The sequence below is a fragment of the Lepidochelys kempii genome, chromosome 14 (genome assembly GCF_965140285.1).
Source record: "Lepidochelys kempii isolate rLepKem1 chromosome 14, rLepKem1.hap1, whole genome shotgun sequence".
Classification (NCBI taxonomy): Eukaryota; Metazoa; Chordata; order Testudines; family Cheloniidae; genus Lepidochelys; species Lepidochelys kempii.
The window spans coordinates 16,775,105-16,800,024 of record NC_136393.1 but is presented as its reverse complement, the minus strand read 5'-3'; the positions used below and the strand labels follow the sequence as shown (position 1 = coordinate 16,800,024).

At 47.7% G+C, this 24,920-nt stretch overlaps 1 protein-coding gene and 1 long non-coding RNA gene across 4 annotated transcripts in view; one reads left to right on the top strand and one right to left on the bottom strand.

Moving 5' to 3' along the window:
- Nucleotides 1–24,920, bottom strand: LOC140897641 (uncharacterized). Of its 2 annotated transcripts, XR_012154774.1 has the most exons (5): nucleotides 24,561–24,920; nucleotides 24,081–24,195; nucleotides 1,525–1,581; nucleotides 797–874; nucleotides 1–446 (listed from the first exon to the last, which is right to left on the bottom strand). It is a non-coding gene; the product is annotated as an uncharacterized LOC140897641 (long non-coding RNA). The 2 variants fall into 2 exon arrangements; XR_012154773.1 differs by lacking the exon at nucleotides 24,081–24,195 and having other exon boundaries at nucleotides 24,561–24,916.
- The window catches only part of CYGB (cytoglobin), a 37,327-nt gene continuing 36,646 nt past the window's right edge, over nucleotides 24,240–24,920 (top strand). For both annotated transcript variants that reach the window (XM_073310504.2, XM_073310503.2), the window contains exon 1: nucleotides 24,240–24,761. In XM_073310504.2, the coding sequence (XP_073166605.1) occupies nucleotides 24,619–24,761 (143 nt within the window). In that variant the 5' untranslated portion in view covers nucleotides 24,240–24,618. The remainder of the gene's footprint in view (nucleotides 24,762–24,920) is intronic.

The window sequence follows — 24,920 nt, the reverse complement described above, 5'->3', positions numbered from 1 at the left end:
TTTAACAGAAGCAAATGCGCCTTTAATGCTATAGGCTAGAGTGAGCTGGACTTCAAAGTGATCTTTTATTAACATACTTATATAAAAGGAAACCCTCTCCAGGGCATGTATCCCTGATCACTGGGAGCAGGACTTTCTCCCAGGTGAACTGTGATCACTTCCTGGTTACCGCAGACCCTGAGGTTGCATCATGGCTTTTGGATGGCATTGCTGAGGTGACCTCCATGGGGCTGTCGGCCATCTTGTAGTTGCTGTATATTAAAGGCATGGTAACCTCTTCCCCTCAGCTCCAGCTGCCACAATAAGAGCCCTTGGTTGCATGGGGTTTGTCAGAAGTGTAGCTAGTTGTCTTGGCCAATATCTTCCAGCCACTGCTGCTTGTACCACGGCTGGTGTGAAGTGAAGGGCTGCTTCCAAACAAGCTGAGGTGATGACACGATCAGCACCTGCAGTCAGAGTGGGGGGAAGATCCAGAGATACTGAGAAACAAAATGCAACAAGATTTTATTTATTAAATAGCAGCATGTCCTGAGATAGGGAAGAAGCTTGGAGACCAACGTCCCCCCTATATACACTGAACAGGTGTTAGGTCCCTGTACGCTGCCAGGGTTTACAGAGAGTCCATTGTTGTGATCAAGCCAACTGTGAAATTTTGCTGTGGATCTGAGTGCACATACTGAGTGCCCATCCCCTACATACAACCCTGGTGTCCCCGGGTTATCCCGTCCCCTCCCCTCCCATGTGAGAGGGTCTCAGTTTTCTGCCAGTGGCTAGTAGCATGCAATGAGGTGCTTACTGTTCCTTTCCTGATCCTTGGATCAGAGCCGTGGGGGGACAGCCTCCTGCAGGGATGGGAGCTCACTTTCTGGTTTCCCTGCACAAAGCACAAAACCATGGGTCGTCCCCAATGTCCAATACAAATCTCCCTCCTACATACACACCTGCTGTGAATCATGCACACAGCACCTTCCTGGCTGGGCGGGATGTGTCCTGCTGCCAGGTTGAGTTGCTCCCTATGGCCTCTTGGAAGCCTGGGCACACTCACAGTCAAATGGCAGAAGTGGGCTGATTCTCCTGGAGGACCCAAATTACGACTAGGTATCCACAGAGAAAGGACTTTTGCTGGGAACTGAAGGAAACCTGCTGCTTTTCCTCAATGGTTACTTGAAACAGCAACAACAGGTTCAGGACAGGGTTACTCAATCTCCAGTGTGTCTTTTCCCCCCGTGAAAGGCCCATGTCATGAAGCTACCTCAAAAAGCGACATTTTATGGGCCCGAAATTGTTGTGAAAATTTCCATGGGAGAAAAAAGCCCTGTCACCATTTTGCACAGCCCTGGTACAAACACTCAGATCTGTCCCTGAAAAGACAGCGAGGAACAGAAATATAATGATCATACTCTATGCCAGGCTAGAGTTTTGCTTCCAAGATTTTCCCAACTCTGGGCTCGGAAGTCTCTCACGCCCACACGGCCTTCCTACACCCAGCCACCATGCCCTGCTTTTATTCTGAAGCAATGTTACCTTGTGAGGGAGTCCGAGCCAACCTCCTGCCTGGGCTCCTCAGCTCCCCCAGGGTGTCTGAAAGAGGGAAAAGAACAGGGTGAACCAGCATGTACTCACCTCCTGGGGCAGTGCCAGGGAACAGCCAGGCACCCAGCATTCCCTCTTTCCCCTCCAGCTGGCCAAAAGCTTTCTGCTGAAACTTTTTGACAGAAAATGGACTGAACTCATTTTGTGTGTGAAAAGTGTCTGCTTTCCACGGGACATTTCGGCTTCTCAGTGAAAAAACCCAGCTCCCAAATTTCAGACTGGAAATGCCACTGCAGTGCCTCCTGGGAGCTGTGATTTGGGGAACTCATGCCCCATTGATCTCTGTGGGCTGAGTTCCCTGCCTGGACAATGTGTCCGCTGGTGACCTGTGGCCAGGGACTCCCACGATTCACTGCAGTGGCTTGGCAAGAGAGGAGGCCGGGGTGCAGCGCAGGCGGTCCCGCCAGGAAGGCAATCTCATAGAGAATGGGGAAATGGTCCTATGAAGTGCTGCAGCATCATTTCTGAATCAAAATACGAGTTTTGGGGTGAAAAAAAGACATTTTTTTTCACCCAACCCGCATCCCCCCCATCGTTTTCCAACCAGTTCACCTTCTCACCCTTATCTCACTCAGCCCTTCACTGGGGCTTTTGGGCTAGAATTTTTAAAGGAAGCCCAAAGGAGTTGGGCTTCCACTGAAATTCAATGGGAGTTGGGCACCTTACTCCTTTAGGTGTGTTTGAAAACCTCAGCGGGCATATTTAACAGTACAGTGGGGTTAGAGTACAGGGCTTTCCTCTTTGAATAGGGCCCATTCCTCACGCCTTTACATTGCAGAGTGCATAGAGACTAATGATGGAGCAGGGTAGTAGGCACTGCCTAAGCAGGTCTTAATTTAGCTCTTGCATAATCCAAGAGAAAAGCAATCCTGCGACATCCTGCAGTACATTGTGGGCAGGCATGTAAAAATACTTAGCACTTACTCTCTTCAGAATGCTTTACAAGCACTTGCTAATTAATCCCAGTCCATCCCTGGAGAAGCAGGTCAGTAGTGTTACCTTCATTATTGAGATGGGAAAACTGAGGCACAGAGACTAAGATGTTTCAGGTTGGGTGCCTAAGAAGTGAGGTGCGCAGACTCAGTGGCCACATTTGAAAATGGAGGCATAAGCAAGTTGCCTTCAATTCTAGCGCGAGCCAGTGTGAGAGCCAGAATTAGAACTCAGGAGCTCCTGAGTTCAGAGCATTAGAGCAAAATTGCCTGTGAGGAAGGCAAGTTCAGGAATTAAATGGTTTTTTTTAAAATTTCTATTCTCATGTGGTACAGACTTTTTCACCTGTGTTGTGATCAAGAGCACTGCCTCCTGCGGAGAGGGTGAACCAGCCTGGGCAAATACAGGGTCCCCTTACCTTCTGCTCCCAACTCAAACCTTTCAGAACTTGAAACAGTTCACTTAACCTTTGTTTGTCCCCTTTATTTTTATTTTTGCTCTGCCCGGTCCTGACACAGCCAGCAGTCAATATGCTGCAAAAACCAAATCCGCTACAAAGTTAAGGATTTCATTTTGCAACATGCCAGATATTTGTTAAAGTGACACCAGCACACTGAAAGGGAGACAAAAGGGCCCCACGTGACCTTGAGTCCCCTCACCAAAGTCTGTGGTTTTACAGTCACATCTTTTAAAAAAATGTTTGTGTACCTGGATTGTAAATTCTCTAGGGCAAGGACCATCACTCACTGTGCACGTGTACAATGCTTAGTACAATTGGGGCCCTGATCTTGGTCGGGGCTTTTAGGTGCTATTGTAATACAATCAATGAATGAATAAAGAATGGCTTTGAAAACAGAGTTCCTTTGGGTGTAGTGGGTTCAGCATCATTCTCTGCCAAGTTACATCTGATAGTGGAGAGGAATAAATACTTATCTGTTATGGTCCAGATTTTCAGCTGCTGAACACCCATAATTGGGAACAAATTTTTCAGCGGATCAGCTTTCATTTAGGCACCTAAACAGGGCCAGATTTTCTGTAGTGCTCAGCAGCCAACCTATTCTTCAGAAAAATCTGGCTGCCTGTTAAATGAGAAACTAAGCACTTTTGAAAATCTGAGCTTTATTAGTTAAGTGTTGATGGAGGATTGAGCCCCATACAAGACACACACTATACAATAGTCCTTGCCCTGGAGAGTTGGCAATCGATCAGATACAGCAAACAAGAGGCACTGGGAACCAGAGAAGGGAATGGTTAGGGTTATTTACTGCTTTTAATGGTTGTTAGTGTTCTGGTAACTCAATCAAAATTAAAAGAAAAGAAAAAGTCGTAGACGATCAGGGAATTATTACTAGGAAATGCTAAGCTTCTTGATTGTGAATGAGGGATTAATTACATTCTACAAACAGAAGTTTTATCTGCATTGAAGGTAAAGAAAGCGGATTTTTATTCCAGTCCATGGTATGCTAGTAAACAGTGTTATGATAGATGTAAGAGTTTAGTCTTCTTGTCACTGTGGTTTAATCGTCAGAAAACCTCTTCTTTTCTAGTACAAGGTACATTGAGAATTCTTAATATTTACACACAAGCGGGGCTTACTTCTTTGTTGATATATTCTGTATTCACTTGCCAGGCTATTAATAAGCATTGGCTGGTATTAACTGTAAAATAAATTCTTTTAAAAACCTATAAAATAGAAAATAATCCAACAAAGAGAGGGCTAAACAAACATCTATCCAGTTTGAGAGATAGCACCCTCCTAACCAGCAGCTCTCGAAATGGCCTTCTGCACAGATTTTTCTCTAGACTAATTAAAAACAGGCGCGTGACAAAACATTAGTTGCAACCAGTGTATCATCACCAACTTCTGTTTGTTCACAGACATTTATACAAGAATTGTTATAATTAATCCACAGACTAACATGGAACTGGCCCTGCTGATGCTGCACTAAAACATGACAATAGTGGAAAGTGCGTATCTAGCAACCTAAATGGATACAAGAAACAACCCCGGGGGTGGGGAGGGGGGGGAGGAAGTCATTGCTTGACAGACATTCTAGGAGAAGGAGGCTTTTCGCTTAGTTGTGCCATTTGCATGCATAGTTGTTTTGAAATGTATTTTTGGCCTTGATAATTTGAGAATATTTAAAGTCATTCAGAAATGAACAATACAATTGTTGTCTGTGCCTTTCTGCTAATGCTGATTGCACTGTTTGTAGCTACAAGCTCCATAGCACGGTTGAAAGAAGCTGCTGCTCCTGTCTGCAGTTCAGCCAGCCATGCTTCAATGGTGGAAATTATCTGAGGTCATACCTCCATTTCCATATGGGACTGAGCTGCACAACTGTTAAAGCCAAGAGATGTAAAGCTATTGAGTCCATTTTCACTGACCTGGGGTTCTGAAGACCCCTTCTTTAGCAGCAGTTTAGCTCTCATGCTTGCAAGCGACTTCTCAGGTTCCCCCTCATTAGCCCACCGGCAAGACTAGGAGAACTTCTGTCCTTCTGAGATAACAGACATCCAAATGAGAGTCCAAGCCTTCCCCCGTCACCCCCACAGTCAGGATATGAGAGCCCTATACATCCTGCTGGACCCACTCCATCAAAGGGGAGCTCATGTCCCCCTTCCTCCCCAAGCGCCAACCTTGGCAACTGAGATAAAGAACAGGCAGCCTCCGAGGGGATGTCTACGCTGCAGAAAAAACCCCAAACCTGGCAGCAGCGAGTCTCCAAGCCCAGGGCAGCAGACTCAGGCTCACGGGGCTCGCATGACAGGGCTCAAAAAGCGGCATAGACATTCCCACTTGGGCTGAAGCCCAGGGTCTGAGATCCAGCCCAAGTGGGAACATCTACACTGCTATGTTTATGTAACACCAAATCTCACTCCTCCTCCCCCAAAGCTATGTCCTTTGCTCTGCTACCATCCAAGCACCCATCCAACAGGTCCAAAGTCTTTTCTCCTTCCCAAATCTCCCCTGTTCGGTTGGAAGCCTCCTTCTCATGCTACTTCCCACATTTCTTTCTAGCAGGCCTACAGTTCCCATGCAGTCTGGGAACTACAATTCCCAGAATTCCCCTGTTCCAAACTGGGACTAGGACCTTGTTGGACAGGTAGCCAGCCTTAAAGGGCTAGCATACCATCCTATAGCTTTCCTTCAGCCACATATCCGTCTACATAAAACAATGTATTATTAATAATTAACAGATAAACAGATATTACTGAAAGGCAGCGCCATCTAATGAGAACCAAGGAGGGGGTGCGAGAAACAAAGACAAAGCAGAAATACCCTCTGACATACAGCCTATAATCTCTATCATCTTCCCATCAACTATTGGCTAAAACTAAGAATACATCATAACTTATATAGAAAACAAAAGCTTTAAAGCCCAGGAAGTCACATTCCTGATCCCCTTTCCTTCCAGGGAAAGACTAGTTCAGCTTAGAATTTCAATTGGCTTTTATTTTCCCATGGACAGAAATCTCATGTGTACATTTGATCCATCCTGGCAAACACACCTGGTACCCTCACCCCTCTGGCAGCTGAGACCTGGAGGCAGGAGAGACTCAGCAAGGAGCAGAGGCAGGGCCACGCCAAGGCAGAAGAACAGTATCCACTCCACTCATGAGACTTTAAGCTGAGGACACCAGAAGCTCAAGGGCTGACCCCTGCAACCATCAAGTTGCATAAACCGCAGACAGTGTACAGAGAATCTTACATAAGTTAATCTTCACTCTGCTGCTCGTTTGTGTCTGCACTCATCCTTTCTCATAACACACGCTCTGATTTTTGGTGCATGGGCAGAGAAAGAGGAAGGCCCCTATGTAGCAGATATCAGAGGGGTAGCCGTGTTAGTCTATATCCACAAAAACAACAAGGAGTTCGGTGGCATCTTAAAGACTAACAGATTTATTTGGGCATAAGCTTTCATGGGTAAAAAACCCACTTCTTCAGATGCATGGAGTGACACTGCCTGGACACTCAATAACAGATTTAAAAGTAGCCATACTTCGACAAAAAAACTTCAAAAACAGACTTCCAAGAGAAACTGCTGAGCTACAATTCATTGCAAATTAAACACCATCAATCTGGGCTTGAATAGGGCCTGGGAGTGGCTGGCTCACTACAAAAGTAATTTCCCCTCTCTTGGTATTGACACCTCTTCATCAATTGATGGGAGTCGACTACATCCGCCCTGACTAAATTGGCCTTCAGCATTGGTTCTCCACTTGTAAGGTAACTCCCTTCTTGTCATGTGCCAATATATATTTATGCCTGTATCTGTAATTTTCACTCCATGCATCTGAAGAAGTGGTTTTTTTACCCACGAAAGCTTATGCCCAAATAAATCAGTTAGCCTCTAAAGTGCCACCAGACTCCTCGTTGTTTTTATGTAGCAGAGTGGCTTTTTTCCATGTCGTATTAGGTTGATGAGAGCTTTGCTTGACTATGGGATTGGTTTTCAGATGGGAACGTCTTCATCATGAGACGTATAATGACTAACCACCACAAGCATTGTGGCCCGCACTTTGCAAGTGGGTTACAGATGGAAAGCATGGTCTTGTGCCTTTGTATGGAATTGGAACCCCTGAATGTGAATCCTTCCTCTACTCTGGGCTAGCCCCGTGACTGACTTACTGGGGCTTAGTAGCTCAAACCTGGAGTAAGACTCAGGGAGATGTGGGTTTCATTCCAAAGACGTTATGGGCTGGATGCAGAAATTATCGGGTGAAGTTCTCTGGGCTCAGTTGTGCAGGACTTTAGACTCGATGATCACAATGCCCTCTTCTGGCCTTCAAATCTTCTGCTCCTGCTCCTATGACAACATCACACACACTTTGGAGTCTTTTCACCTCCTCACTGGCTCCTACTGAAGCAAGTTCAAACTTCACACTCTCACCCCAGACATCTTCGACCTACATTCCAACCCTGATCTCTACCTATTTCCCTCCCCATGCCTAGTGTTACGATTCATGTGTTGATTTAGGCCATGAGCTGAGAGCAGGGACCGGGTCTTCTTTTATTTTTTGTAACACCCCATGTACACTTACAGCTGCAGGGAGTAATAAATTATAACTGCAAGCCAGACTCTCTCTTTGCTTTGTCCCCCTGGGCTGTGAAACGAGCTGTGTTCTGGCTACCCACAAAGAATACTTGTGCCGAGAGTGGGAGTTCTCCAAGCAGAGTATCAGGGCGGTTGACACTCAAACCTACAGGCTACTGTAGTGACATCACCATGGTGGAACACACCCTTTGACAACCATCTACAGTGCAACTGGGAGGTGTGATTGCTGCACGTGTAGGCATGTCCCAGCTAGCTGTGATCTAGCTAGATCAGGGGTTCTCAAACTTTATTGCACTGCGACCCCCTTCTGACAACCAAAATTACTACATGACCCCAAGAGCGGGGACCAAAGCCTGAGCCCACCCAAGTCCCACCGCCCCAGGTGGGGAAGGGGTCAAAACCAAAGCCCAAGGGCTTCAGCCCCAGCCCGGGGGCCTGAAACTGACCCCGCCACCCAGGACTGAATCCCTCGGGCTTTGGCTTGGGCCCCGAGCCCCAGAAGTCTAAGCCAGCCCTGGTGACCCCACTAAAATGGGGTCACGACCCACTTTGGGGTCCCGACCCACAGTTTGAAAACTGCTGAGCTAGATGAACACTAGCTTGAGTAACAATAGCTGTGAAGACGCTGCAGCTGGCTACAAGGAGTAGCCATGCTGGCTTGGGACCCTGGGTACACACTCAAGTGGCCACTGGACCATGCTGCCACAGCTTCACTGCTGTTGTTACCAGGCAGTGTCCTACCCTTTGCAACTCAGCATGTGGAGGGCCTGCAGAATGTCAGCTGTGCAAGTTCCTCAGCCCTGTCTCCCTCCGTGCAAGGGCATTTCCCTTCCTGACCGGATAGCACAGAGCCAGCATGTGGGCTTTTATTTATAACATGTTTTCTCGGGCAACCAATTAGTCTTTAATTCTGTGTCTGCTACCGGCAGTCCAGGAGGCAGCTTGGACCATCCAGACCCTGCTTAGAATCAGACACTTTCTCGTCTCTGCCCTGACGGAAGCTGGCTCTTTAAATGCCAATTTCACCGACCTGCTTTCAGATGTCTCCAGTCTCCGGCGGTAAATAGATTTCAGTGTCTACAAGAGAAACCTCTTCAAGCTGAGTCTCTCTTTGAAGAGAACAGCTGCGCTCTCTGCAGAGGCTCCCCCACTCCAGCTCGGCCTGCTAGATTGCAGCGAAGCCATTTGGGGGCTTTCATCCCTCTCCGCTGCGAGCACGGTCCCATTAGCGCTGAGTTGTTTCCATCTGAGCCAAACTGGGGCAGGTGCTGACCGAGAGCTGAAAACCTCAGCCACCCACTAAGCCCTCCTCTGTGAGAGGCGATGGAGTCCAGCAGACAGGGCAGTCTGCTGTGAGTTCAGAAACCTGCTGCTGGGTGACCTTGGGCATGCTCTTTGGGGTGGGGACTGTCTCTTAGCGTGTGTTTGTACAGCACCTGACACAGCGATTGCAGGTGGGGCCTCTAGACGTGACTATAATACAAATAGCAATATTACTGAAATCAATAGGCTTTACAGGTGCTCAGTGCTGCATAGGCAGGTCCCGCTGTACAAAACAAACCCCTGCTGCATGTGTCCAGAGAACTACATAGTGACCCTCACATTTACTTGAGTGGGGCTACTCATGGAATACGTAAGAAAGTGCGGCAGCATCTCAGGCTTACCTATTAAATGCTCATTGCCAAATTCAGCCCCTTATAGAGACTGCCCTAAATCATAACCCTCCCTGCACAGAAGGGACATTTACATATTGCCAGAAAATGTTACAGAGCAGCACTAAAACTGGCAGCAGGATCTTGCACCTGCAGGGTTGCAGGTCTGCACTCCACAGGGCTTGCTCCTGTGAGATCCCTGAGAGCTCTCAGCTCTCGTTAACGTCAGGGGGCTTTGAGGGTGCACACTCAGCACTTCTGGACCACACACGGAGAACACAGATGAAGGCTCCTTTGGAAATGCGGTTCTGCTGGTATGTAATTAGCGGCAGAAGAATGTCATTCCCAATGCACACACAGAGTCGGGCTGTGTAGATTTCTCTAAACCGAGACACAAAATTTATATACACGGCAATGCTAGTCGCAGCTTTCCCAATCACAGTAAACAAGGGCAAATGCGGGTTAATGTCCATACAAAACCATCTGCGTTATCAGATACACTGAGTCATGGCATTGGGCATACACATTACGGAAAGGAAACAGCCTTACACTCTTGATCCGCAGACATTTCCCTAAGGTCTGAAAAGGGTTCAGGAGTGACGAGAACACAGCCCTGCCCCAAGCCCAAAGTTGTGCTAACAAGGCCCATAAAAGAGATTCAAGGATCCCGAAATGGGATTATAAGAGTCAGAGAAGGAAAAAGCTTGTTGGATAACAGAGGCCATGGATCTGCCAGGGCATGTATGGGACCTGATCCTGATCTCACACCAGTTATACAGCGGTGTGACTCTTGGTGGAGTCACTGATATAAGTGAAATCAAGCCTACCTCTGTATCAGGTGCCAGAGAGGTGCAGTCCCCCTGTGTCTGGTACAATAAATGGAAACTACCCATAACCTTAGATCAGGTGCTGAGCAGTAGCAATAACCACTGTCCCCTGTGGCTGCAGACCCATACATTTCAAGCACACTAGATAGTGCCGGTGCAGCCGGGTTTCTTAGAAAGAACCAGCTCCCGTGCCCCCTCCCCTCCCCACTGCCCACCACAAGGCAAAGAGAGACAAGGAAGGACGTACGGTTCGACCCTGTTGAAGAAGTGGCGCCGCAGCAGGATGGCCAGGGTGCTGATGACCAGGAGGGTAGTGCACATGGCTCTTCCTCCATCACCACAGAAAGCAGGAGGCCGGCCACATCCCTGGCACTACCGAGGGGGCCGTGGCAGAGCAACTCTGCTGCCCTCAGCCTGGTCCCGTCGGCTCCCACAGCTAGCGTGCGAGCCCAGCAGGTTGTTTCCCAGTCACTCAGTCACCTGCAGGTTCTCATGACCGGTTTTAGAGGGGATTAGAGCAGGATCAGATGTAATTAATGGGCAACAAATGAGGACACACTCCTCTGATCTTTGGGTAGGAAGGGGCTGGGCAGCCGGGCCATGAACCCTTTGGCTCTTAATTGGTTTAGGCTTTTCACCCCATTCTCATGTAATGGGCCAACCCCAGATACGTTAGGCCGGAGGCAAGTGTCCCCTCTGTGTAGTGATCCTGTCCTGCATGCACCCTTCCCCCATCACATTGGCCTCCCCTCCCCAACTTGCTGTCTCTGGCCATAAGGTTTCCATATGCTGCCTTCTGTCTTCTACCTACTTATCTCCTATCCTTCTGATCTGTCTGAATGCCCTACAGTGCTCATCACAGCCATCTGCAGGTACTCCACCCCTGCTTTCTCCCTCTCTCTGGGTACATGGCTCCAGACTCCTTTTCCATCCCTTGCCACCCCCCATTCCCGTGCTTACAAGGCTCTGAAGCCTGGTTTCACCCCTCTCTCCATAGCCGGCCCTCTCCCCACATCTCCCTCCCTCGCTGCTAATCTGACAAGCTGCAGACTACATATAATTCCCCATGGATTTGCTCCTGCAGCCGATCTGTTAACCCTCGTCCATCTCCACTCCCCTCCTCTTTTCTCTGTCCCCTCATGCAGGCTCGAAAGTGATGCAGGTGCCTTCCCCTCTGCAGCTCCTGTCCTCCGAAGGAGCCGTCTCCTCATCAGACCTTTGTCCCTTTTCAAATCTCATCTGAAAACCTGCTGCAACGTCTTCTCTCTTCCCCATACCTCTTCATTCTTTCCTTCCACTGTTGGCCTTCTGAGAGTGTGCTTAGCTTATGCACCATCCCATTTCACTTTCCCATGCAAACCATGTATATCCTAGGCAAGGTGACTTTTAGTTCAGGGTCAGGAGAGCAACCAAGAAAGACGTCTCCATGAGAAAGACAAAGGCAGGGTCCAGGACACACATGTTTAGGCTTTATTCTCACTGCTAAAAGAAGGCGCCTTTAACCACAGGCCGACTCACATGTGAGCTGTCCCACTGTAAAATCCTGGTGCAGACAAGCACAGTCGTTTTCACCAGAAGGAAAAGTCGTGAGGTCAGCCACGGGCAGAGGGATAGCACTGCCTCCTCTGGCTACCTCGCAGGAAACACTCCAGGTACCTTGTCTGCACCAGGATTTTACACTGAGATAACTGCTGCATGTTACTTATCTGGCTGAAAACCACTCGCCTTTTTGGTAGTAGCCACAGACCGACGGACCGACCGACAGATCACAGTGACTCAACCTGCCCCATTCTGCATCCTGAACTGATGGCAGCTCACAGCGGCCAAAGGGACTCCTCTGGGTTTAAAGGTCCAGCTTACACAAAGCAGAATGACCGCTTCCCCTTTCAAAAGCACATCTACATGCACTGCACGTACAGTGCCTTTACCCCACTGCTTTCATGTCCATATCTACATGCACCGCACAGTTCTGGGTGCCACATGTCAGGAAAAATGTGGACAAATTGGAGAAAGTCCAAAGAAGAGCAACAAAAATGATTAAAGATCTAGAAAACATGACCTAAGAGGGAAGATTTTAAAAACTGGGTTTGTTTAGTCTGGAGAAGGGAAGACTGAGCGGGGACATGATAACAGTTTTCAAGTACATAAAAGGTTGTTACAAGGAAGAGGGGAAAAATTATTCTCCTTAACCTCTGAGGAAAGGACAAGAAGCAATGGCTTAAATTACTGCCAAGGCAGTTTAGGTTGGATATTAGGAAAAACTTCCTAACTGTCAGGGTAGTTAAGCACTGGAATAAATTGCCCTGGGAGGTTGTGGAATCTCCATCATTGGAGATTTTTAAGAGCAGGTTAGAAAAACCCCTGTCAGGGATGGTCTAGATAATGCTTGGTCCTGCCATGAGTGCAGGGAACTGGACTAGATGACCTCTCGAGGTCCCTTCCAATCCTACAACTATATAAGTGTATGATTCTATAAAGTTAACAAAGCCATCAAACTAAACAAGCAGGGGGACTGCTTAGTGATCACACCAGCAGACAGTCTGCACCTCAGGAAACCTTCCTGGCTTTCGAAACAGAGGCCAAAGGCTTTGGGTAACATAAGGGGGGGCAGAGACATTTTAGTTATCCTTCTCTAAGGGGACAACAGGGCACAGCACCATTGCCCTATGAAAACTGGATCCTCTGGGTCTGGGAGGCAAGAGTTGCTGGAAATTTAACACAAGTGAAAAACTTGCTCAGACTCAGACTTTAACTGTCTGAAATGAAGTTTTACTCACCAGAGAGCAGGTTTTGTTTAGTTTCTAACCTGTCTGTCTCTTTTATTCTTGCTTAGCATCACTTAAAGCTCTGTTCTTTGTTAATAAACATATCCTTGTTTTATTACACAACCATCTGAGGGCTGTGTATTAAACTGGAGGGTGAGTCCTCAGCTAGCCAAAGAGACTGGTGTGTGTCTGTCTCTTTGGGGGCAGCAAACTCAGTAACTTCTGCAAGTGTCCAGTGAGAGGAACTGGGCACGGCAGAGAGACGTCTCTGGGGAACTCAGGGATTGGGGTGCACTCATTGTTACCTGCCAGGCAAGGCTTGGCTGAGCAGAGTGCTGAAGAGTTTGCTGGCCAGGCTGACGAACAGGTGTGTCAGGGAGCTGACACATATCTTAGCAGCATCAAAGCTCTCACTTGCTGAGGATGAGAGGGGTCACACAGGGGCTCACAGTTCTGAGTGTCGTGAGCAAGAAGTCGCACCTCCCAAAGAATCCAGTGCAGGACCTGAACTGTGGCTGGAATAGCTTCCCCAGTTACCGGGTCTTGATCTTCGGCTGGTATAAATTACCGTAGCTCATGGATTTGCACCAGTTTCCACCAGCTGAAGATCTGTGTTAATTGAACAGAGGGGATTTCTGGCCATTCTTTGGAATGACGAAACAGCACTTTTCCGCAGCCGGACTCAGCCCAGAGAGCTCAATGAACTCACTTTAGGACACATCTTGTCCTGGGATGTAGCCTATCAGTTCCAAATGAGCTTGACTGACATGGCGAGAGACCCAGTTCAAAAGCAAGGTGATGTAAGCAGCCTAGTTAATGCTTCCTGCCCTAGACCTCGAGAGCAGGGATGGAAGGGAAAGGCAGACTTAATGGGTTCTGAAGGCTTTTCCTTTTAAGATTTGAATCAATGAATCTTTCTGGGGAGCCTGGGTAATGTGATCTGAATAAGAAATGGGGCTTGTCTTTGAACCTGAGCTAGGTTCCTTGACAGTGTTTGCTTCATGCTCTGGCGCCAAATGCAAGACGACAGGAATCTCTGAGCAGGCTGGCTTTCCGGCGCTCCCCCTGCCACGAGCAGACCAGCTTCACAAAGTAAAGTTTCAACAAAGAGAATTCTGTTGAAAGTGTTGGCTTGTTTCCCAATAGCCCTGTCGCTGCGGCTGAGCTGCCTGCCCCTGACAAGGGTTGCATTTATGACCACTCTGGACTCGTGGTGGGGTCAGGCAGTAACATTTGGATCAGGTTCTTGAACATTGGCGCTTGGATCAGCTCAGGACCTTCCCTTCATTGTTCCACTAGGACTCCAGGAGGGGGCAGATTACCTGGCCTCACAAAGTACGGGGTGCCCTGCCAACACGGGGCATAGACCTAAGCGAATGCAGCAGGGCAGTAGTAACTGCGGAAGGACATTTGAGGGAAAGGCTTTGCATGGCAGCCTGGAGCCTGAGGTGAGGAAGGAGAAATAGGAGGCTGATCAGGGCCCAAGGAGGGTTAGCAGCACAGCCTGGGGTCACAATCCTGTCCCACATGGCCTTATCTAATCTATCTATCCAATGTGGAGTGTTTTTAAAGCACCCTCTTGGTTACCCCCTACTCTCACCTGCCGTGCTTAACCACAAAGTTTCAGTTCTCCAGATCTCCATCTGGGAAGTTGGTGGTTTCACTTCAGTTCTCCCAACGGGTGAGTTTTGCACCAGTCACAATAACACACACCCGGTTCCCCTCTCAGCTTCTCTGCCCTGTCTATGGAAATCTAACCTGCCACAAATCCAGAGGCATCCAGGGCTCTTCCTGCTATAGGGAGGGCAAGCAACCACTTACCCTGGCTCTCCATCACCCAGGGACCAGTCCACCATGCCTGCTTCAACACAAAGTGTGGCAGGGCCTCAGGCCCCCATCCATTTTCTTTTCTCCTCAAGACTTTCCATAGAGGCTCGAATACTCTTTTTTTACAAGCTGGCTAAGCCGTTAGTCTCCGTAATATCGGATGGCAGCTCATTCCAGGGGGGGATATTTTTTTTTATTTAAGAGTCACCAGCTCCCTAGATGCTCACACTTAAAGAGGTCAGCAGGATACTGTACTTCCCCAAAAAGAACAGGAGTACTTGTGACACCTTAGAGACTAACAAATGTACTAGAGCATAAGCTTTCGTGGGCATCGGATGGAGTGAGTTGTAGCCCACGAAAGCTTATGTTCTAATAAATTTGTTAGTCTCTAAGGTGCCACAAGTACTCCTGTTCTTTTTGCAGATACAGACTAACACGGCTGTTACTCTGAAACCTGTACTTCCCCAGACACTCTCTTCCATCCTTCCCAGCTGTACCTATGCTGCTGGTCTGGCGCTGGGTGTGACAGTACATTACCGGCTTCCCAGGGCCCTCGGGCTACTCTCCCCGCCTCCTCAGCACTACTCCCCCGTCTCTGCACCGTTTCTCTGTGATGCAGATGTGTGGCCGTTGTCATCTCCCAGATGGACCCTTGCAAGGACCTGCCTCAAGACCAGAAGCTGCAGCTAACTCAGGACGTGACTGCTGCCTCTTGGGGTATTCTCTGAAGCGGCACTGGCTTCCTGTTCAGGATTTCGCTATGGATTTCTAGAACCCTACATGGTCGAGATCCCTGCCATCTGTGAGATCTGCGCTCTCCCCAGAGCTGCGGGAAAGGCTGGTCACTCTTACTAATGGCACTTGACTTAAACATCTGGGCCTGGGAGCTGGGTGTTCTCACTGGAGGGGCGCTGGCTCTGGAATTTCCTGCCCCAGTTGATCCAACAGCGCCACAAGCCTTGTCTACATGGGAAAGTCACATTAGTTTTTAAACAGTTTAGTTAAACTGGTGCAAACCCCTGGGTGGACATTTCTATTTCAGTTTAACAGAGGCTTTTGTTTAAACCTGTTCCCAATTGACTATAGTCAGATTTCAAAAGGCCTGGTTTAAACCACAGTAAGAATGTTCACCCAGAGATTTGTGCTCCTCTAATTACATCAGTTTAAATTCATCCCTTAGGTTAAACCAGGGCTGCCATGTCATGTAGACAAGCCCTAAAGTTCTTGCCCTTCTGGCTCTTCTGTTGTGCCAGGCTCTTTCATGTGCAGGCAGTTGTGGGGGATGGGACTCCCCTACCCCCAGGAATGGGGGAGCGCATATGAAGATGGCCTGTGTTGGCAAACTCTGTATTTAGTATCTAAATTACCTAGTCGGATGGCTGAATAAATTAGCGGGGATCCTGTCACACTCCATGTCAGCCACTCCTCCTTGTGGCCCCTTCATCACCACCACAAGGCTCTCACACTCCTAGGGCTACAGCAACATAGAGTCCTGGAGTTCAAGGCCAGAAGGGAGTGTCACATCATCTCATCCGACCTCCTGCAAATCCCAGGCCACCCACCACCAGCCAGCACTTGCCCACTAAACCCAGCAACCAAAACAAGACCCAAGTATTACAGCCCACAGGAGGCCAAATGCAGAGAAAAGGAAGGAGAGAGGTGCACTGACATCCTGAGCAATGGCTGGGAAATGATTAAGTGACCCAGATAATCCTGGCAAGTGACCTGCACCCACATGCCTCAGAAGAAGGTGACCCCCCCGCCCCCGTTGTTGAACGGATTCAGATACCTGAAGGCTTTGAGCTTCTCTCTGATGGGTGTGTGTGTGTGTGATTTCCCCACCCTCCTGCACTAATCACACCCAGAAAGGAGTTCTTCTAATTGCTAGACAGGCAGCGTGCTCAGCTCTGCACTGGATAGGCCCTGTTTGCTGCCCAAGACAGGCACAGAAGTAGGACGCTCTGGGAAGCCCCCAGGACAGGGGTGAGTAGGATGTTTGTTTCCAGTTAAAATGTTTAACTTTTTGCGGGCCTCGCAGAAGGAGCGAGTCTTCAGGTGGGACCTCAAGGAGCTGAGGAGGGTGATTTGGTGGGCTGGGATGGAGAAGGATTTCTGGGCCTCCTTCCACTTTTATACCCACCTGGTACCTATTTCTTAGCCAGGCTGAGGAGCCCGTCAAAGCCACAGCATAACCTGTGTATGTTCCACGCCCTCCCATACTCTTCACGCTGCTCCCTGGGGCAGGGCTGCCTCCTGCAGGACAACCTCTGATGAGGGTTCTGCTCCCTGCTCCACAGGTGTAGCACACACAGGGCTCTGCAGAGCTGGCCCAGCAGCTAGGAAGCTGCAGGAAGAGCAAACTAGGGTGGGCATGAGCAGAGGAGGAAGCCAGCACAGAAAGATACCAGAGTGCTGCAGCAGAGCGAGGTTATCTCTGCAAAGAAAGGGAGAGCGAAGCAGCTAATGTCACAGCATTCGGCAGGCTCTGCAGGGCTTGCATTGGCTTTTGCATGTTGCTTTAACCTTTTCTTTGAAGCTCAAGCTTGTGCTGCGGTGTCAGAGACAACACACATACACACAGGCACATTCTGCATTTGGTTATACCCTCGAATCCCCACAGAGCTCAGTGTAAGCGAGGGCACAACTTAAGCTACAGTTTACACACAAATCTCTTGGTGCTCAGTAATGACGGAGGAAAGAAACCTACAATGAGTCCACAGCATTTAAATGGGCTTTAGGCAAAATCTCTCCCTCGCAGGGTGCCTGGCTGTGGTGAGAACTCGTTAAAGCCTCTCTCATTTCCTAAAGTCTTGTTAATTTCTTTTCACCCCAGGCCTTCCCAATCAACAGCAGGGTTATATTCAAGAGAGAGAGAAATTGCACTACACAGCACCGTGGGTAATGCGTGCAATCCGTTCTAGCAGCCAGAGGGCTTAGCCTCAGCAGCGTTAGAGGAGACAAGCTGAAAGATCCCAGAGCAAAAAGAGCAGCGACACTGAGCAGCGTTTTTTCCCTCCAGAGAATACAAGCACTGTCTAGGGTGGGCAGCAGGACCGAGATGGGCCCTGGGATTAGAAAGTCTACCCCTATACACACAAAAGGGTGCCCCCTCCTCCCAAAACACTCTTCAGGCACGCTGATTCCGATATGGGGTTGCATTCACACAGCATGCCTAACACACCATGCACACAGTGGAGAGTCCTCAAACACACACCCCCTTTCCTGGGGATTGCCTTGATTCTTAATTACAGTAACACAGGCCTAAGACAGGGCTGTACATACAGACACGAGCCCCAAAACTCTTTCCGGACAGGGCTGGTAGGATTTCTCCCTGCACGACCAATTGTCCCCCACCCCTTGAATTCTCTGTCACATCAAAGAGACTCTCTACCTTTAATGGAACTAATGAGACTCCCCTGTTCTGGCTGTCAGGGTGAGTCAGGAGAATGGCCCTACACTTCCATTCACGGACCTGAGACATGACAGCCAGTTGCAAGAAGTTACAAGGGAAAAGCAAGGGCTGGCACTTGTCATAAATATAAAGGGAAGGGTAAACACCTTTAAATCCCTCCTGGCCAGAGGAAAAACCCTTCACCTGTAAAGGGTTAAGAAGCTAAGATAACCTCGCAGGCACCTGACCAAAATGACCAATGAGGAGACAAGATACTTTCAAAGCTGGAGGGGGTGGGAAACAAAGGGTTCTGTCTGTCTGTGTGTTGCTTTTGCCAGGACCAGAGCAGGAATGCAGGGTCAGAACTCCTGTAAAGGGTTAATAAGCAATCTAGTTAGATATGCGTTAGATTCTGGTATGTTTAAATGGCTGATAAAATAAGCTGTGCTGAATGGAATGTATATTCCTGTTTTTGTGTCTTTTTGTGACTTAAGGTTTCGCCTAGAGGGATTCTCTACGTTTCGAATCTGATTACCCTCTAAGGTGTATTTACCATCCTGATTTTACAGAGGTGATTCTTTTACTTTCTCTTCAATTAAAATTCTTCTTTTAAGAACCTGATTGCTTTTCATTGTTCTTAAGATCCAAGGGTTTGGGTCTGTGTTCACCTATGCAAATTGGTGAGGATTTTTATCAAGCCTTCCCCAGGAAAGGGGGTGTAGGGCTTGGGGGGATTTTTGGGGGAAGGACGTTTCCAAGTGGGCTCTTTCCCCGTTATATTTGTTAGACGCTTGGCGGTGGCAGCAATAAAGTCCAGGGAGAAAAGGTAAAATAGTTTGTACCTTAGGGAAGTTTTAACCTAAGTTGGTAAAAATAAGCTTAGGGGGTTTTTCATGCAGGTCCCCACATCTGTACCCTAGAGTTCAGAGTGGGGAAGGAACCTTGACAGCACTCAAAGTCAGGACTGCAGCATCCACAAAAGAAGTGCTTCATCCTGAGAACTAGAATTAAAGGTTAAACTAGAAGGTTAAACTGAGAACTAGAGTTAAATCAAACTGGGCAGCAATGCACAGGAATATCTAATGGGCAGACTCAAAGCTTTTGGGAGTTGGAGGAGGTCTTGGTTTGAGCTTCCTTCCCCCTCTGAGACCAGGAGCTGAGTAAATGTCACATCTCTCCCAGCATATCAATGGAACAGGAGAGCAAAGGCAGTGGAAGAGGCAGTGGAACTGGGGCAGAAAAGGGAAGGGAGAGAGGCTAGAACATTAAAGCTGGGGAATTGGAAAGGGAACATGGGCTGAGGAGGAGCAATGGACAATGCATGGTAGCATCGCTTCAGCACCTCCTGTGGTGGGGAACATGAAGGATGTCCTAGCAAGCACTTGATCTTGTAGGGCTGTGCTGAAACGAAGCAAGGAGCCAGCACTGTCTGTCTCCAAAGCAGCTTGAAACTGACAAGACTCTGCTTTCTTCGCTCTCTGACTGGTGGCAGGTCAGCATCCTGTCATTTCCAGGACACTACAGAGGCAGCTGTGGTGGAATGGCTGGCAGAGCATGCTCTGGTTCAGAGGGGGGCAGGATGTGAAGATGGGAGACCGAGCAGAGAGGCAGAAAAGAGGGGCTGCCGAGGAAAGGAGACTAGAGTAACTGAAATGGAGAATGGCAGGGGCGGACAGAGAGAGAGAGAGACTGGGCCTGCCTAAAAAATTCAGAGGAGAGAGTGAATGAGACAAGGCAAATAGGAAGATAAATGATGCAGGAGGGAAAGTGACCAAACATAAATGGAACAAGGAAAAGCAAAGAAGGGAAGTGAAATGCCTGCAAAGAAAACAGGGGGGACCCCTCCCCCACAAGTAGTTTCAAACCCTCACACAAATACAAGCACACATATCTGGAACAACTCTTCCAGCCGACTGGCCCACCTCTGGCCTCGCCTGCCATCAGATCACCTCCAACTTTCTTTGCTCTGCCCGCGGTGCCAGCCTGGAGGCCTCACCTGTTTGTTTCATTCCAGGTCATTCTCATGTCTTTCTCCAGGCTGCCCTTTTCCCACCCCAAAGAGCCCTTTCCCTAGTCCAGCCCACCGCGTCACCACTCTCTCTCACTCACTTCTCCTACAATGCCCACAAGAAAAGAGTCCACAAATGACTGGCCATTCCCTCCTCTGGGCTTCCTGTCGTGAGCTGTCTACTCTGCCCGGTTTAGACTGTAGGCCCTTCAGGCAGAGACTGTGTATCTTGTGTTTCGTACAGTGCAAGGCACAGCAACAATCCATAACGATAAATATGAGGCCACCGAGGAACTTCATGGTTTGTACAGCACCTAACACAAAGGGATCCAATCCTGCTGGGGGCCTCTGGGTCCTACCATCATATAAATACTAAATAATAGGAAGGGAATTATATGAATAAATAGACCTGTCAGGTATTAGCTATCCAAACACACCTTTTTCACTAGTGTAGGCAGAGCCCTACACATTCAATAGCATCTCTGCCTATCTCAGGTACTTTTATTTAGCCCCCTTCACCGCAGTTTCAGAGCATCTCACAATCTGTAGTGTATTGATCCTCTCTGCACCCCTATCAGGGAGGGCAGTGCTCTTCTCCCTATTTTGCAGATGGGAAACTGAGGCACAGAGCAGCCAAGTGACTCTCCCAAGGTCACACAGAGAGTCAATGGCAGAGACAGAAACTGAAGCCAGGTCTCCAGCTAGCATGCTAACCTGTGAACCACCCTTCCCCTCATTTGGTACCTACTTTGCAAATATATACATATGATACCATGTGAGCTGATCTAACTCCTAATGAAGTGAATTGAAAGACTCCCATTGACTACACTGGGAGCTGGATTGGGCTCATAAGGGGACGAATCAGGCCCTGAAAGTACTGTACCGTGCTGTACGTATATTTCACACACAATACTAACTTTACCTACCTTGCAAAACAATATTGCAATGACACGTGACAATTAAATGAAAATGCTGATTGGATGGTAGCATGACCAAGGTCCAGGATTTTAAAGAGACAGTGTCATTTTGAACTCAATTTTTTAAAATGAGTTAAAAGTGATTCATGTACTGAACCTGCCCGGAGTGCCCTGTACCTGCCCGGAGTGCCCCGCCTGTTGTTGTAACAGTAGCCAATGGAAACCATGGAAAATGACCACTGCCGTGTGGCAAGAGGTACAACATGTTGTCCCCCTGACTCATGTCATGTGACCAGGGCCAGGCAATAAAGTTCAGGCCCTTACCAGCCCATCTGTGTGTCCCATCCTTATTACAGTGTTACAATCACATGCTCTTGTTTTTAAAAATGTGTCCTCTGTCCTGTTGCTGTGTGAGAGATTTGCTCATTGAAAAGTGGTTACTGCAGTATTGCCAACCCCAAATGCTCAAAAAACAAGTCGGATTCCCCCAAATAATGGGATTTAGATTGTAAATTCTTAAGGGCAGGGATCTGTCTTTTTGTTCTGTGTTCATACAACGCCTAGTACAATGGAGGAGTCCTGCTCCACAGTAATACAAATGAATAAATTAATACTAATAGTGAGATTGGCTTAAAAATCATGGGACCTTAAAAATATTTTTGAGCCTTTGAATGCTGTCAGGTCTCATTGTTAAGCTTTTCTCTCAACCAACGGGGCTAGACACTTTTTTTTTTTTTAATGAAAGGTAAGATTCTCACATCCTTGCCTCCAGAAGCTGGGGCTTTAAGTAAAACAGCCAATATTGCCAGATTTATGATCAAATCAAAAGTTGGCAACAATGTAACTGACTATACTTCGGAAACAGTGACTATACATTCATCCTAGATTATTTGCATGCACTTTCATATTTTCAGTAAGTGCAATTTCTCATTTTTCAGTAAGTTGAAGGTTGCCCTAATGTTTATTTCTCTCTCTAATTTGGAAATTGATTAGGTCATGATTTCCTATATTTTCAATGGGAAGATGTAATTACTGAAATTATGAATTTACTGAATTCTGCAGCCTTTTTATGCAGTGTTGCCAACTCATGATTTTGTCATGATTCATTTTGGTTAAGGCCCCAGCTCCCAGAGTCTTGTGATTTTGTGAAAATCTCAGATTCCCAGAAAGGGGGGCCAGGGGAAGAAAAAAGAAAAGTACGTTTCTAGCCCTCGTAGCTGTGGAGCAAAGCTTGAAAATGCAAACCCCAAAATCTCAAAAACCAGAAGGCAAATCAACCCCACCACAGTTTACGCCTTTCTTTTTAGAAATCTCGTTATTTTAAAGCCAATCTCGTGATTTTTGGAGGCCGGCCTGATTTTTTTATTTTTTTTGGGTTGGCAATATAGATCATGTGCAGTCGGGAGTCTCTCTTCCTGGGCAAATAAAATGCCCCTATAGTCTCCTTCTGATTGGCGAAAGAAAACACTTTGTCTCACCAAAATGGGGGAAAAGTTGCTCCACCACACCCATTCTTCTATCTTATAGAAGCATAAAATCATAGAACTGGAAGGGACCTCGAGAGGTCATCTAGTCCAGTCCCCTGCACTCTTCTCCCTGTTGCTGATCAGAAAAGCCCTGGTGGGAGGGGCAGGGGTCAGCAACAGAGACAGAAGTCAGGACCCAAAAGAGAAAAGGAAGAACATGAAACCCCACTGGAAGCAACAGGGAACTGCCAGTGCAACAAAGGGGGAAAGAAAGACATACAGTGACAACAAAGCACCATAGTACAGCCAAAGCAAATTGCTTTAGAGGGCATCTGCTGCTCTGGAGGATGGGCCAGTAGTGAGAGTGCTAGTCTAGGAGTCCCTAGCCATGAGTTCTATTTCCAGTGCTACCCTAGACTTCCTGTGTGTGACCTTGCATGAGCCACTTGGTCTCTGTGCCTCAGTCCCCTGCCTTTAGAATGGGGATAATAGCACTTTCCTCCCTCAGAGGGATGCACTGAAGATTGTCAGGTACTCAGATCCAATGGGGATCAAAAGATAGCACCGCCCACTTCACTCTGGATTCAGGCTGGAGTGCTGACTGCTAGCCCAGGTTCTGCTCTTCGCTCCTAAGTTATGGAGGTGATAGCAACTCCCAGAGTGCACTCCACGGGTACATGCTTGCTCCAGCAATGTCCCCTGTGCACAGCTGCGTTACAGGCACATGATACACGCTCTCTGCTTTGTGGTGCACGTGTGCTCCAGCAGCCCGCTGGGCTCAGCATGGACCTGGCTTCAGAAAACAAATCAGACTGCACTGTGTGGCTATCCTCATGTAGCACCAGTGGGCCTGTCTTTCATACTGGTTCTGTCTGTTTATCTGCCTGCTTGCTGCATCTGCCTCTCCCTCTATAGCATTGGCCTGTCCGTCAGTCTGTCTGATCTATCTCTCTCCCTGCAAGAGAACACACAGACAGGCAAACAGATGAAGGAGAAGAGAGAGAGAGACTGATATGTTTACACACTTTTTCAGTCTGTCTATTTCTCTGTCTCCGATCCCCATCTGGGTATTGTCTATTATTACACGTCCCTGTAGGATTTTCTCTCTATCTATGCAAATGTCTGTGCTGCAGGTACAATATTCCTGATTTTCAATTAGTTTGAAATGTCATTTGGTTAAAAAAAAGCCCAAACCCACAACACAAGTATTTCTCTTCTCTTCTAATTCAGTCTCCTTCCCTACCCGAGAGGTGGGGTGGGAATATCTGAACAATGCAATCTTCATTACAAAATTATTAACACTAATTAATAATAATACACCAATACACTTTCTCCCAGCGTGCCCTAAGCCTACCTTCCTCTACCACTGTGTTTGGAGAAAGGAAGACAAAGCAAAATCTTATCATTAAAAATATCCCCTTGGGACAGAAAATAATTTAGCTCATGTTGAAGTTAAACTTTGATTTAACAGGTATTTCTCTCCTTTGCCTTCCACCCGCAGCCTCAAACACACAGAGTAGAAATCAGAAGCAAGCAGGGATTTTCCCTTCAAAACACAATCTCCTGCACCATTAGGTAACGCAAGAGAGAGAAGAAAGAGAAAAGGCTAAGCCAGCTGTTGGGATAAGTTTAACTGCTCACTTTGGATGCTGCATTTCCTCAGAGTTGTTTACAAGGGCTGAAAAAAGACCTGTAGTCATAAAATCCCCTAAGCAGACGATCCTGATGTTCCACAGAACCTCTTTTTCATCTCTCCCTGTTCAAGGAGCGAGAGAGAGAGAGAGAGAGAGAGGAGGAGAGAGAGGGAGAGAAAGTGAGCTCACGTTCACACATTGGTAAAGAGGCTGGTCTTGCAATGCCTTTGAATATTTTACTTTTAGTCAGTTTCCCATCAGAGTCAGAATCATACACGCACACGCTGAGCTGAAGCAAACTACAGCTATGGACAGCACTAGAAGATTTGAAATCTAATCACATGCATTATACCTCTTGGATATATTTTTAATCACACACACACACACACACACACACATATATAGACACACAGATATAGACAGAGACAATATCATCCACACCACCACCAAACAAACACCTTTTTCTTTTCTCAGAGGATACACATACCCACACATCTCTCTTTATCTCCTCCTGGCTTCCTGGAGGATTGTGCCGGCTGTTTTTCATGGAGAAAGTCCAGGGAGAAATGGAGATTGAGAGATGGGAAAGGAGCGAAGAGCTGTCAGATGCCGAGAGAAAGGTGATTCAAGAGACCTGGAGCAGAGTGTACACGAACTGCGAGGATGTTGGGGTCTCCATACTGATCAGGTATTTTAAAAGAAAAGAAACAAACAAAAAAAAAAGAAAAAGAAAGAAAATGAAATGAAATGAGTGACAAATAGACAGGAACCATTCTCAGTCCCTATTGGCTCTGATCATGGACAATTTCGCAGCACTTCTCTGATTTCAACATATTGGGGGGGGAGC